This window comes from Coregonus clupeaformis, chromosome 25 (assembly GCF_020615455.1).
Source record: "Coregonus clupeaformis isolate EN_2021a chromosome 25, ASM2061545v1, whole genome shotgun sequence".
Lineage (NCBI taxonomy): Eukaryota > Metazoa > Chordata > Actinopteri > Salmoniformes > Salmonidae > Coregonus > Coregonus clupeaformis.
The window spans coordinates 29533632-29549167 of NC_059216.1; the positions used below are offsets into that span (position 1 = coordinate 29533632).

General features: G+C 45.2%; 1 protein-coding gene across 1 annotated transcript in view; it reads right to left on the minus strand.

The window, feature by feature from the left end:
• prkd1 (protein kinase D1) overlaps positions 1–15536 on the minus strand; it is a 67079-nt gene that overhangs the window by 14241 nt on the left and 37302 nt on the right. The window contains exon 2 of the mRNA XM_041848047.2: positions 7243–7381. Within this exon, the coding sequence (XP_041703981.2) occupies positions 7243–7381 (139 nt within the window). The remainder of the gene's footprint in view (positions 1–7242; positions 7382–15536) is intronic.

Below are 15536 nucleotides of genomic sequence, written 5' to 3' on the forward strand. Positions count from 1 at the left end.
AGGCAAAGCTATGGTTGGAAGTTTAACAACCTGTAAACTGTCATTACATATTTCAGAAAATGAGTGTGTGTATGTGAATGTGTGTGACGAGTACTGAGTATACGAAGAGGCAGGACGCAGACGCAGGAATCAACAATGTAAAGGTTTACTTAACACTGAGCAAGAGAACACCAAAGAGCGAGTACACGACAAGACCCTAACAATCACACACACAACACAACACTGAACAGTCCAGGGCTATATAGGGGTGGTGATGAGATGATGAGGTGCAGGTGCGCTGGAGGTGATTAAGGTGCGTTGAGTTTCCATTCTGGTGTTGCCGAGGTGGTGCGCTCAGACCGGTGGCTCAGTAGACCGGTGAATCAGAGCGCCGGAGGGGAGCAACGGGAGGAGACGTACCCCGGGGGACGGCATCCGCCAGAGGACCAGGAACCACCGGCCTGAGGAGAGACACATGAAAAGTGGGTGAGACACGTTAGTGAGGGGGAAGGAGCATCCGGTACGATACCTCATTTATCCGCCGGTGGACCTTAAACGGCCCCACAAAACCGGGGGCTCAGTTTCTTGCAGGGCAGTCGGAGAGGGAGGTTTTTAGTGGACAGCCAGACACGATCACCAGGCTGGAATACGGGGGCCTCACTGTGGTGGCGGTCGGCTTGGTCCTTCTGCCGACGAATGGCCCTCTGGAGATGGACATGGGCGGCGTCCCAGACCTGTCCGGCCCTGCAGAACCACTTGTCGACAGCGGGCGCATCGGTATGACTGGGTGTCCAAAGGGCCAGGGCCGGCTGGGAGCCCAAGATGCACTGGAAGGGAATGAGCCCTGTGGAGGAGTGAACGAGGGAGTTCTGGGCATATTCTGCCCAGGGAAGAAACCTCGCCCACTCACCCTGCCGGTCCTGACAGTGGCAAACGAAGAAACCTCCCCAGCTCCTGGTTCATGCCTTCCACCTGCCCATTCGGCTGAGGCCTATACCCGGAAGTGAGGCTGGCTGTGGCCCCGATCTTCTCCAGGACAGCCTTCGACACTCGGGAGGTGAATTGGGGGTCACGGTCTGAGACGATGTCCTCCGGAAATCCATAATATCGGAAGACCTGTTGGAAAAGGACCTCAGCAACCTGGAGCGCAGAAGGAAGACCAGTTAGTGACAAAAAACGACATGATTTGAAGAACCAATCTACGACCACCAGGACTGTGGTGAAGCTGTCAGAACGTGGGAGGTCGGTGACAAAGTCTATGGACAGGTGTGACCAAGGTCACTGAGGCACTGGGAGAGGAACTAGTTTGCCTGCCGGGGCGTTCCGAGATGTCTTTGTTTGGGCACATACGGAACAGGAGTTGATATAGCGGGAGACATCAGTAGCCAAGGTGGGCCACCAGTAATTTTGTGAGAGAGAATGTAGGGTGCGCGTCACACCGGAGTGGGTACATACACGGAGGGGCGTTGGCAGGCGCTGGGTCCTCCTGAGCTTGACGAGAGTTCATCCGTTTCGCTGCCCGTATGTGCTCCAAATTCCGGTGTTCAGTGAGAATCTGGAATGGATGGACAGCACCCTCCAGCCAGTGTCTCCATTCCTCCAGAGTGAGGACCACCGCCAACAGCTCCCTGTCTTCAACTTCATAGTTCCTCTCTGCGGGGGTAAGCTTTTTCGAGAAAAAGGCACAGGGATACATTTTCTCTGGCTTACCTTGCCGCTGGGAGATGACCCCACCCACGCCCTCCTCAGATGCGTCCACCTCCAGGATGAAAGGACGAGCTGGATCTGGGTGTTTTAGGAGGGGCGCTGTGGTGAACCTCTCCTTCAGCCTCTTGAAGGCAGCGTCAGCCTCAGGGTTCCAGGCCAGCTTCTGAGGCCCCCCTTAAGGAGAGGTGAGCGGGGCGGCTATGGAGCTGAAGGACCTGATGAAATGCCGGTAGAAATGTGCGAAGCCCAGGAAGCTCTGTAGGCCCTTGATGGTGGTGGGGACTGGCCATGACCTGACGGCGTCCGTCTTCGCTCTTTCCATGAAGGACTGATCCTGTATCCCAGGAAGGAGATGGCCTGTTGGTGGAATTCGCATTTCTCCCCCTTCACCAACAGGCTGTGTTCCCGGAGGTGGAGTAGGACCGCTCTGACGTCCCTGACGTGCTCCTCGAACGTAGCAGAGTAGATCAGGATATCGTCGATGTACACCACCACCTGTCTACTCAGCATGTCTCGGAACATGACATTGACGAAGGACTGGAACATGGAAGGTGCGTTGGCGAGGCCGTAGGGCATGACGCAGTATTCATAGAGGCCTGAGGTAGTGCTGAATGCAGTCTTCCACTCATCTCCTTCCCGGATTCAGATCAGGTTGTAGGCACTCCTCAGGTCCAACTTGGTAAAGTACCGGGCCCCTCCCAGCTGCTCAATGGCCGACGGAACCAGAGGGAGGGGGTATCGGTACTTGGTGGTGACTGCGTTCAGCCCCCGGTAGTCAATGCACAGCCTGTGTCCTCCATGTTTTTTGGCCACGAAGAAGAAGCTGGCGGAGGCAGGAGAGGTAGAGCATCTGATGAACCCCTGTTTCAGGGTCTCCGCCACATACTTCTCCATGGCCTCAGTCTCCGCTATGGAGAGGGAGTAAATGCGACTCTTCTGGGGGTGTTGTCCCTCCAGCAGGTCAATGTCACAGTCCCAGGGCCTGTGAGGAGGGAGACACTTAGCCTTGGAGGCAGAGAAGACATCGAAGAGATCTGCATACTCACGTGGAATGTTGGGCTGGAGGGCGGACTCTGGACTCTCCACTGACGTGGAACAACAAACCACCGGCAGGCAGGTCCTCCAGCATGAGGGGGACCAGGCTGTGATCCTCTTGGTGATCCAATTGATGGGGGGTTGTGTAGTCTGAGCCAGGGCAATCCCAAGACGATCCAGTGAAGGGGTGACGTGACGATGTGGAAGGACAGCTCCTCGTGGTGCTCCGGTAGTGTGGGAAAGGTGATGGGGAGAGTGACGTGCATAATGGTGCCTGATCCAAGTGGTTTGTTGTCCAGCGAGGTGACGTGTAGCGGAGAAGGCAGTGGCATGGTGGGCAACCCCCATTCAGAGACCAGCTCCCTATCTATTAGGTTCCCCGCTGATCTGGAATCTATCATTGCCATGGAAAGCGAAGAGAATAAATTAAATTCACCATTAGGGGAACTAAAAACAATGGTTTGGTGACAGGTGATGACGGAACAATCATGGAGCGGCGACGGGAGTCATACCGCCTAGATAGGGAGCCGCCAGGAGATCTGTGGTCCGTGGTGGTGTAGGGGGTGCTGCCCGCCTCCATGGGTGAGGACTCTGAGGCAGGGCGGCTTCCACAGCTCCGATGGGGTGAGCGTTGAGGCTCCGGGAGGTGTTGGGAACGCCATCGGTCTCTCAACATATCGTCAAGACAAATGGACATGGCGATGAGGGTATCAAGGTCCATCTCATCGTCCCGACATGCGAGTTCCGTCGTGATGTCCTCCCGTAAGCCTCTCCTCCTGAAGGCTGTGCGCAGAGCACGCTCATTCCAGTCGGAAGACGACGCCATCGTGCGAAAGCTCAGGGTGTACTCGAACGTGGCCACCTCTCCCTGTTGTAGCCGGAGGAGACGCTCACCCCTGTCCTTTCCCTCCGTGGGATGATCGAACACCGCCTTGAACCGAGCGAGGAAGGTGGAGTAGGGAAGCACCGCGGCCTCACCTCCTTCCCAGACTGCCGTGGCCCAATCCAGCACCTTTCCCTTCAGTAGCGAAATCACCAGCGCTATCCTGGCTTGGTCCGATGGAGATGCCCCATGCTGACGCGCCAGATACAGTGAAACCTGTAGCAGGAAGCCTCTACATTTCGTCGTTTTCCTATCATAGTGCTCCGGCAGGGCGAGGGGTCCCTCAGACGTTGGTGATAGCACGGGAGGAGGTGGACTGGGTGCACTCGCCGCTCCCGGAGGTGGAACCGGAGCGATGGTCAGTTTATGCAGCGTTTGGAGCACTTCTTGCATGGCGGCATTCAGCTGGGCAATCTGCTGCTGGTGCTGGTCGAGGCGCTGGTAGCCCTCTCTCCAGGAGGGTTACCTGCTGCATCCATCTTCATGATTGGTGTGTGATTCTGTGACGAGTACTGAGGATACAAAGAGGCAGGACGCAGACGCAGGAATCAACAATGTAAAGGTTTACTTAACACTGAGCAAGAGAACAACAACGAGCGAGTACACGACATGACACTAACAATCACACACAACACAACACTGAACAGTCCATGGCTATATAGGGGTGGTGATGAGATGATGAGGTGCAGGTGCGCTGGAGGTGATTAGGGTGCGTTGGGTTTCCATTCCGGTGTTGCCGAGGTGGTGCACTCAGACCGGTGGCTCAGTAGACCGGTGAATCAGTGCGCCGGACGGGAGCAACTGGAGGAGACGTGACAATGTGGTACCTAGGTACACTTAATCTAAATAAATACCTATGTTTATTTGCAAATGTGTTCCTATGTCTAACTAGTAGTTCTAGTGTCTTTTCTGCTTGCTTAGTTCAGCTTTTCTCTACATAACTATAAACACTAAAAGAAAACAAACACTGATGAATATACAGATACACTGCGGTGGTGAAGACAGCTCACATGATACACAGTATATCTGCATTCCAGTACATTACAGTATTTATAATTTTACTGTTTCGCAATGGCAAATGGTGTTAGAGTGTTACATTTCAGTGTACAAACCGGGGGGAAAGCATTTCCATTGGACAGAATTAATGTTCACTTCTTCCTCTCTCCCATTTTATGTTTACAGATTGGTGTGCACACCCGTTTGCATCCAGTAGCATCCATCCTGCTCCAGCGTAACAAATGTATGTTGTTCACACCTTCATGCTGGTAACAGCAAAAGTGTCTTTGGCATCCTATCCATCTTCACCCTCATTAAGTTGCTCAAGAAGTCGAAAAATATCAAACGAAGAAACACAAATCATGAGATCTTTGACAGGAAGACTGGCTGGTGAAAACAACTCTCTGGGATAGAGTGTAACACACCGTAATGTTCATTTACCAACCATTACCATTTTTCTTTCTCCTTGTAGGTAGAATATTTAACCGAAGTGATCATCTATGAAGGGAATTGATGATTTTATTGATGAGTTCAGTGGAGCACAAGTGTACTGGCCTTTGGCTCCTGTGGTGAACCTCCTATAGCAGCTGCTCTATGTTAGCGTGACACTCTCTCCACTCATACTTTCTGAGCTTATCAAGAGTTAAAACCAGAAAAAGGTTATAACTTGTTTCGAACTTCTACCTCAAATGTGAGTGCGAGCATAAGCTGAGATCAACTGAACAACGAGAGTAGTACAAAAAAACATTGCAGACAGACAGTCACAGAGAGTGTTAGCAGCATCTGTGCAGTGAACCTTTATAACGTGTGACCTCTTAACGTAACACAATAGCCACACATTAGAATCCACGCAGTTAGGATTCACTTTGCGCTGCCTCTGATGCTGAAACAGTAACAGAACTAGACAGCAATTTACACACCACAGTCAACAGAGGACACATTTTGTTCAGAGCAGCTGCACGGTGGGAATGATCACAATGAATAATCACAGACTGTCTAGTCTTCACTGCTTCTTTCTGACAGTTGTAAGGTTCTTCCTGAGTTACTTTTATTCTATGCTCACCGCTCTCTCAGCTGTCGAGTGTGTCATTAGAATGTGTGCATCTGGGCGTCTAAATCACGAAATAACCTGAGCCCTCTCCTTCCCAGCGAGGGGTGTAGCCAGGGGGTAGCGGAGGTGTCAGTATACCCAATGTCTCCCCCTGTCTATGTACCACAGCCACAACTAAATTACCATCATACTGTAGCGCACTGAGAGGGGGAAGAGAAAGCCTGCCAAGCGTTCGTAAAAACACTTTAGCAGTGTCAAAGGCAATACTTCGATCACTTCCTACTCCTGGGCTAGGATAAGCACACCCCTGATTTGTTGTCGGGTGTGGCAGCCAAACAACTGGATGGGGTGGAGGGGAGCAGAAAACTGCCTAAACAAAGCAGAGGGACATCACTGGTTCAATACACAGACATGATTAAAGATTTGTGTGACGACTTACTATTTTGTTATTTTCATAAATGCTTTATTACTTCACAAGAGATGGGCATCTGAGATATAACTTACAGTAATTGGTTAATTTGCATATTGGTATAGTTCCACATTTCCAGACCTTGACTTGTGTATTGGTGTTTCTGATTGGCAGCTAACCCTGGTGGTTTTAAACAAGATATTATCTGAATGAATGATATTTTGTAGGTGGCTTATCAGCTAGACAGCAACATGCCCTCTAGCTCTGTATTTGTCATGCAGCCAGTTATTCATGTTCTTGTCTGTTGTGATGACTGAGTCAATTAACCATACAGTAGCTATTAGCTAAGCACATAGAATAAATACACGCTTATGCCATTTAGATAAATTTCATATTAACATTATGTCCTCACTATTATCATTGTGTCATCTGATTATTCCATTACGCTGGATAACATTGTATCTCTCTCCTCCTTTTCAAGCTGCTATTATGGAGATGCTTTGTACTCTGTTCATAATCTGTATGAAGCTTGAACATGTTCTGTATTTAGAACAAAACCAAAGGAACCTTCCATTTTCTGCTATTATTCAAACTCAAGGGTTCATAGGAGAGTTCACCTCTCTTCCCTATATCAAATGGTCTATTCTAGCGGCTACATAACTAACAGAAAATACAGCTGAAGAGAACCAGTGAATGCAATAGGCCTATGTTCAATTGCATTAATACACTGTGTGGAAAAAGGTCATATGAATGTATACAAAATATGCAAACAGAGATTAGCCTATATGCAAACAGAACACAGGTGAACAGAACTCACCCTCAAACAGGTGCATGCTACATATTCAAATGTGTATGGCATGGATAGAAACATCTCAATCCAGAGGAAGACATAAGGTTGTGCCATGTGTGACCTTCTAAGGAGGGCCTGGGTCATTTTCATCATGGCAGCCGTAACAAAATGTTCTGAAACATTTTGCAACAGAAAATCACAATGAATGTTTCTTATTGGTCAAGTTTGGGTAGTTCCTCCCTGTTTCAGTTTATTTTCTTCCGTTTGATGCCTAACGAACAAAGCCCTGTTCTAGTGTGTACTATGGTCTTACCTGGTGTGTACTATAGCACCACCTCAACCAGGTAGCGTGTAGTGTGTAGCATGTAGTGTGTAGTGAGCACTGGTCTAACCTGATAGCACCACCTCCACCAGGTCTCCCTCTGTGATATCTGTAGCACATTTCACCAGCTGGAGGACGTTCTCTGAGCCTGGGTCGTGGCGGAACAGCAGGATCTTATCATACATTCCATAGAAGCAACACTCAGGTAACTGTGTGGGAGAGAAAAAAAGAGTAGCTGGCATTGGTTAACATTTGATAGGTTTTCTTGTCTGGTTGACTATAGTTCTATTCAAAACAGATGTGTTGCTCTATTGCTTGTTGATTAAGTGGAAAGAAATGTACAATCATTTCCTTTTAGACAATTTAAAACAACATCTTAATAGTCAAATTAAAGACGTCCTTCTCTGCTTTGTTTTCAGGCAACACAAGAAGAAATATGTCTCCCTTCTGGAGACATCTCACACAGCAGACTAGTGCAGATTAACCTAATAACATTTAGAGGAACAAAATTCAATTTACAGAGCCCAGGGTTCAACCTTTCACAAATGATGATACAGTACTGATACCCAACTGCCCATTGATAATATAGAGATATTTACAAAGCTGTTCATCACAGTCTCCATTCAGTAACAATGCAAGTTACAGCAAAGTAATATGCCTCTTCAAATGGAATTGCATTGGTGCTATGCTGCTGATTATGGAGCCCCATAATGATGCAGACTGTTATGAGCCCTTATGATGTCTTATTATACAGCTTATATGTTATATACAGTGTTTACCAAGAGGCAGAAGCCTATAGCCAACAAACAGACTTGGAAATTGTCTTTCTCTGGTAAATGTAAGGTAGGTGTTTAACCAAACAGGCAACACAGTCCATTGCAAAAGAGCCCACATTAACAGACACACAATAGGGCGTATTACTCTCTTTTAATGCAGTTAGAAAAGTACTTGTGCTTAATTCAAATATAGACCCAGGATACTAGAAAACAGTCCATACCAAAGACACAAAACAAACCTGTGGTGTATTCAGTGAGGTGAAACATTCAGAATGTTGCCGATAGAAACATATTGGATAGAGCAGCACATTCCCTAATCTATCTAAAGTCTGAGGTCAAACTGTGGTGTGCTTTAGGTCAACAAGCACAATGCCAGGGCTGGGCGGTAAACTGTGTTTTACTATACCGGTATACAGTGCCTTGCAAAAGTATTCATCCCCCTTGGCGTTTTTCCTATTTTGTTGCATTACAACCTGTAATTTAAATTGATTTTTATTTGGATTTCATAATTAGTTAAATAAAGTCCACCTGTGTGCAATCTAAGTGTCACATGATCTGTCACATGATCTCAGTATCTATATACCTGTTCTGAAAGGCCCCAGAGTCTGCAACACCACTAAGCAAGGGGCACCACCAAGCAAGCGGCACCATGAAGACCAAGGAGCTCTCCAAAAGGGTCAGGGACAAAGTTGTGGAGAAGTTCAGATCAGGGTTGGATTCTAAAAAGATATCAGAAACTTTGAACATCCCACGGAGCACCATTAAATCCAAATGGAAAGAATATGGCACCACAACAAACCTGCCAAGAGAGGGCCGCCCACCGAAACTCACAGACCTGGCAAGGAGGGCATTAATCAGAGAGGCAACAAAGAGACCAAAGATAACCCTGAAGGAGCTGCAAAGCTCCACAGCGGAGATTGGAGTATCTGTCTGTAACAGGTCAAAGAATTACAGATTTTTGTAACCGTTCATTTTCAATTTTTTATTTTATTTTGTGAGTTGATTTCACCAAAATATGGTATTGTTCAGCATTTCGTGTAGTCTACAGATATTGGGAGAGTTAGTTGTGTAAGTGCGCCCTCTAGAGTTGGTTTGGTTATATGCGGAGGGGTGTCATGCTTTTCTCAGTCTGCATTGTACTCGGCTGGGAGAGGTATGTGTTCACTTCGGCGTGATATAAACTTGATATACCTGTTAAAACTAAAACGTTTCAGTGCACATAGTAACTTGTATGTATATTATATGATGAGTGTACGTACATTTAATCAAGCTGTGTCGTGAATGTAGCTATTTTTGAGAGTTTGAGAAATTGCTAACTTAGCTAACCTCGTGTTTTGTTTAGCTGTAAGTTAGCAATCGTCTATCCTCTTGTGATGAAGCCCACGTTGTTCTTTTTATGTTAGGCGGATTCTGGTCGAGGGTAGAGTTTTGAACATTTTCTCTCCTTGATGTTGAACAGGTATGTATTCCCTATATCAGGTTAAAAATATGTGTTCATTTAAAATGTTTTCATGTATTGATTAGTGTTTAATGGCACTGAAAAGCTCAAATGTGAAGGATTACATGTTGCTTCGTGCATATTACTGTATGTATTACCTATTTGAAAGATGGTTTATGTCATGTTGCACAGTATTAATGTAAAGGCTAAAAGCTCAGAGTTTTTGGCAGAGATAACATGCAATATGACACATACATAAGATATACACCAGATGCAATGTTTATTTTCCAATTATGTTGTATTTTATTCCTTGTATTTTTGAATGTGATTATATTCAGTCTGCATTGTACTCGGCTGGGAGAGGCGGATTCTGGTCGAGGGTAGAGTTTTGAACATTTTCTCTCCTTGATGTTGAACAGATTGAGAGAGTTGTACACAATAAAGTGCCTTCAAGTACGCCAGTGTGTTGTCTTCAGTGCACCGGAACACAACGCAGTAGTCGGCAACGAGCAGACCGCGCCGGCTACATGTCCATAGGACCACTTTAAGCCGTACACTCCACAGAGCTGGGCTTTACGGAAGAGCAGCCAGAAAAAAGACATTGCTTAAGAAATAAATAAGAAAACACGTTTGGTGTTCGCCAAAAGGAATGTGGGAGACTCCCCAAACATATGGAAGAAGGTACTCTGGTCAGATGAGGCTAAAATTGAGGTGTTTGGCCATCAAGGAAAACGCTATGTCTGGCGCAAACCCAACACCTCTCATCACCCCGAGAACACCATCCCCACAGTGAAGCATGGTGGTGGCAGCATCATGCTGTGGGGATGTTTTTCATCAGCAGGGACTGGAAAACTGGTCAGAATTGAAGGAATGATGGATGGTGCTAAATATAGGGAAATTCTTACATTTACATTTTAGTCATTTAGCAGACGCTCTTATCCAGAGCGACTTACATTTATTTTTTTCCTACCCCCTGTGGGAATCGAACCCACAACCCTGACATTGCAAACGCCATGCTCTATCAACTGAGCTACATCCCTGCTGGCCATTCCCTCCCCCACCCTGGACGACGCTGGGCCAATTGTGCGCCGCCCCATGGGTCTCCCGGTCACGGCCGGCTACGACAGAGCCTGGATTCGAACCAGGATCTCTAGTGGCACAGCTAGCACTGCAATGCAGTGCCTTAGACCACTGTGCCACTCGGGAGTCTGAGGGAAACCTGTTTCAGTCTTCTAGAGATTTGAGACTGGGACGGAGGTTCACCTTCCAGCAGGACAATGACCCTAAGCATACTGCTAAAGCAACACTCGAGTGGTTTAAGGGGAAACATTTAAATGTCTTGGAATGGCCTAGACAAAGCCCAGACCTCAATCCAATTGAGAATCTGTGGTATGACTTAAAGATTGCTGTACACCAGTGGAACACATCCAACTTGAAGGAGCTGGAGCAGTTTTGCCTTGAAGAATGGGCAAAAATCCCAGTGGCTAGATGTGCCAAGCTTATAGAGACATACCCCAAAAGACTTGCAGCTGTAATTTCTGCAAAAGGTGGCTCTACAAAAAATTGACTTTGCGGGGGTGAATAGTTATGCACACTCAATTTTTCTGTTTTTTTGTCATATTTCTTGTTTATTTCACACACCAAAACATATTTTGCATCTTCAAAGTGAAAGGCATGTTGTGTAAATCAAATGATACAACCCCCCCAAAAATCTATTTTAATTCCAAGTTGTAAGGCAATAAAAATAGGAAAAATACCAAGGGGGGTGAATACTTTCGCAAGCCACTGTAGATGCATGGAGCGGTTTGGATTTTTACTTTACCTTACATAACGTTATTTCAATGATAAAACTCGAACAATCAGCACGGTTGCCAAAACGACCCTAGAAATCAGTACACTGCCCCTTGTGGTGAAAGTAAGAACTGCCAATAAATACATTAAAAATACCAGCCCATTATCAGCCTTAAAACGTCATCCTGGCACGATTTTGTAAAAAATAAAATGTCACAGTAGCTAATGTTTTCTCAATACATTGCAGTCAATTCGAAAAGATGAGTGTCACAAGGTTGACATTTTTCTCAATACATTGCAGTCAATGGGAAAAGATGAGTGTCACAGTGTTGATGCTTATGTCAATAGGAAAAGATGAGTGTCACATGGTTAATGCCTAAGTGAATACATTGCATTCAATGGGGGATGATTAGGATCACAATATGGACGCACAGAGAAAGCAATCACAAACATGACCCTCCTCTCTCTCTCTCCCTCCCTCCCTCTCTTCTATCTCTCTTCCCCCTCCCCCTCTACTCCCTCTTTCTTTCCCCTCCCTCTAATCTATTTCTCTCCCTCTCCCTTCTCTCTTTCCCTCCTCTCTCTCTCCCTCCTCTCTCTCCCACCTCCACCTCTCTCGCCACTTTCCCACCTCCACAGACAGGATATTGACGCATAAATATGCATCAAGGGTATTAGCGCATAAGTCAATACATCGCATTCAAGGCAAAAAAGTTGGTGATAGAAATGCAATGGGTAAATTGGTGAAAGACTCAGACAGACAGACATATCCACTCACAGACAGAGAGAGAGTGAGAGAGAGAGAGAGAGAGAGAGAGAGAGAGAGAGAGAGAGAGAGAGAGAGACAGACAGACAGACAGACAGACAGACAGACAGACAGACAGACAGACAGACAGACAGACAGACAGACTAAACCTAACCCTAACCCTAACCCCTAACCCTAACCCTAGCTACATGTCCACATTAGAGTTAGGGTTGAGCCGGGAGTTGATATGAAGCTAGGGTTAGGGATAGGGTTGAGGCTAGGTTTAGGGTTGAGCCGGGATGTGGAAATGAAGCTAGAGTTAGGGTTAGGGTAGCCTCTTCCCTAAAACGGGAAGCCTGGGGAAGTTCCATGGCAGAAATCAGCTAACGAGGGGTCGGAACCCGGTATAAATCAGTTACGCCTCGCAACACGTCAAACCAATCAAATGCCTTGCTTGGCCGGAGCTCCAAAGGTGATCACCAGATGACTAATAAAAATGTGAACAAAACAAGCACTGGTGACATAACATTTTAGAACGTTTCAAGATGAGCTACAGCAAGAGAGGAGAAATTATAACAGTGTGCAGGAGATTCAGAAATGGATGAAAATGCTAAAAAATATATATTTTGGGTTGAAATTTGATTGAACAGTATAAAACTATCAGAAAAGAGAAAAGCCCCCCATAGGATCATGCACTACTCATGAAGCATATTTAGAACTTTTATTATTCAAAAACATAAATTACCTTCAAATACACTACCGTTCAAAAGTTTGGGGTCACTTAGAAATGTCCTTGTTTTAGAAAGAAAAGTAAATTTTTTGGCCATTAAAATAACATCACATTTATTAGACATACAGTGTAGACATTGTTAATGTTGTAAATGGCTATTGTAGCTGGAAACGGCTGATTTTCTATGGAATAGATACATAGGCATACAGAGGCCCATTATCTGCAACCATCAGTCCTGTGTTCCAATGGCACGTTTTGTTTGCTAATCCAAGTTTTTCATTTTAAAAGGCTAATTGATAATTAGAAAACCCTTTTGCAATTATGTTAGCACAGCTGAAAACTGTTGTGCTGATTAAAGAAGCAATAAAACTGGCCTTCTTGAGACTAGCTGAGTATCTGGAGCATCAGCAATTGTGGGTTCGATTACAGGCTCAAAATGGCCAGAAACAAATAACTTTCTTCTGAAACTCGTCAGTCTATTCTTGTTCTGAGAAATGAAGGCTATTCCATGCGAGAAATTGCCAAGAAACTGAAGATCTCGTACAACGCTGTGTACTACTCCCTTCACAGAACAGCGCAAACTGGCTCTAACCAGAATAGAAAGAGGAGTGGGAGGCCCCGGTGCACAACTGAGCAAGAGGACAAATACATTAGAGTGTCTAGTTTGAGAAACAGGCGCCTCACAGGTCCTCAACTGGCAGCTTCATTAAATAGTACCCGCAAAACACCAGTCTCAAATTCAACAGTGAAGAGGCGACTCCGGGATGCTAACCTGCTAGGCAGAGTTGCAAAAAAAAAGCCATATCTCAGACTGCCCATCTTAATATATTTTTTTTATTGGCCAGTCTGAGATATGGCTTTTTCTTTCCAACTCTGCCTAGGAGGTCAGCATCCCGGAGTCGCTTCTTCACTGTTGACGTTGAGACCGGTGTTTTGCAGGTACTATTTAATGAAGCTGCCAGTTTCTTGGCAATTTTTCACATGGAATAACCTTCATTTCTCAGAACAGGAATAGACTGACGTGTTTCAGAAGAAAGTTATTTGTTTCTGGCCATTTTGAGCCTGTAATCGAACTCACAATTGCTGATGCTCCAGATACTCAACTACTCTCAAGAAGGCCAGTTTTATTGCTTCTTTAATCAGCACAACATTTTTCAGCTGTGCTAACATAATTGCAAATGATCAATTAGCCTTTTAAAATGATAAACTTGGATTAGCAAACACAACGTGCCATTGGAACACAGGACTGATGGTTGCTGATAATGAGTTTCTGTACGCCTATGTAGATATTCCATTACAAATCAGCCGTTTCCAGCTACAATAGCCATTTACAACATTAACAATGTCTACACTGTATTTCTGATCAATTTGATGTTATTTTAATGGACAAAAAAAATGCTTTTCTTTCAAAAACAAGGACATTTCTAAGTGACCCCAAACTTTTGAACAGTAATGTACGTCATACAGTCAAATATTAGAAAAATATTGTGATATGATATTTTGGCCATATCGCCCAGCCCTAACTTGCACTATACGTCTAAACACGATTTATGTGGTTAGGAATAACATCCCCCTTATCAATCCAATGTCAAAGAAAAGAGCAACATATTGACTGACCTGTGTACTATGGTGAGGGAAACACTGCTGTGCATCACCCGCTATTGATCTACTCTGCTGGGCTTGGTTATAACAACATGTAGCCAATCCCACTATTTCACCATCTAGCCAAGCTCACATCACCCACACACACACACACACACACACACACACACAAACACACGCCAGAAAAAGGTTGTGGGGGGGGGGGTGCAGAAGAATAAAACAATTGTCCACGCTACAGATGGCTATATCCGTCTGCTAATACAGGACTAGTAAAGACCCAGTGCACTACTTAAAGAAAATATATAATGTATTTTTTAATTCCGATTTTTCATGGGGTGCTGCAACACCCTCAGCACCCCTACTTCCTGCAGCTATGCACACACACACACACTGTTGTTTGACACTGTCGTTTGTCGTCTGTTAATCAAATTAGGACTTGTTAGTAACACTGACAATTGATTTGTATAATATTATTATTGTAATAACTCTGTTTGAGAGATAATTCCTGGTTTTACAAAGGTAGCACCTGAGGATAAGAATGCAATTGAAACAGCTAAAGGAGGAGAAGACCTGATACATTTTTAAAAATCTATGAGAATGAGCAATGATAATCCCTACCAAATATTAAATCACATGCTCTAAATCCCCATGAGCTTTTGCTCTGCTCCATCCAGTCAATACAGATCACACATGGCGCGGTGTCTGACAGCAAATGAACACTAACACTTAGTAGGACTAATGGAATAATTGTTGCAGGAGGAAAGGTTGTCAGAGTGTTGTGGATCTGTATTCTTATTGACGTTGAGAAGGCTCAGCTCTAATTCCTATTTATTGATTGTAGTTTGTTATCAAAACATTGATGACACATATTATTAGTTTGAACTGATTGTCATTTTTTTTTAAGTAAAACATCTCACAATTGTACTATAAATCTAATATGTTATCTTGGTGTATGGAGCAATCCAACCGAATCCTATGGTGAATAATACACCATAATAGCGATGCCAGTAATATGTTGGTCTAGTTGAAATTCAAAACAGCTCCAGGAACATAAAAAGGTATATCTCAATATTCTCTACCTAGTTAATAGCAGTATATTTCTGTACTGTCAGCCTCTAATGAGGTCTGTACACAAATATATACAGACGTAGGCCTAAGTGTGGTACTGACTCTTAGGTCACCATGACAGCAGCCCCACTGTAACAGTAGGGTTGTCATGGCAGCGGAACCCAAGACTCTCTTCCTGATTGAACGCTATTCATTTACTTGACACAACGGATGC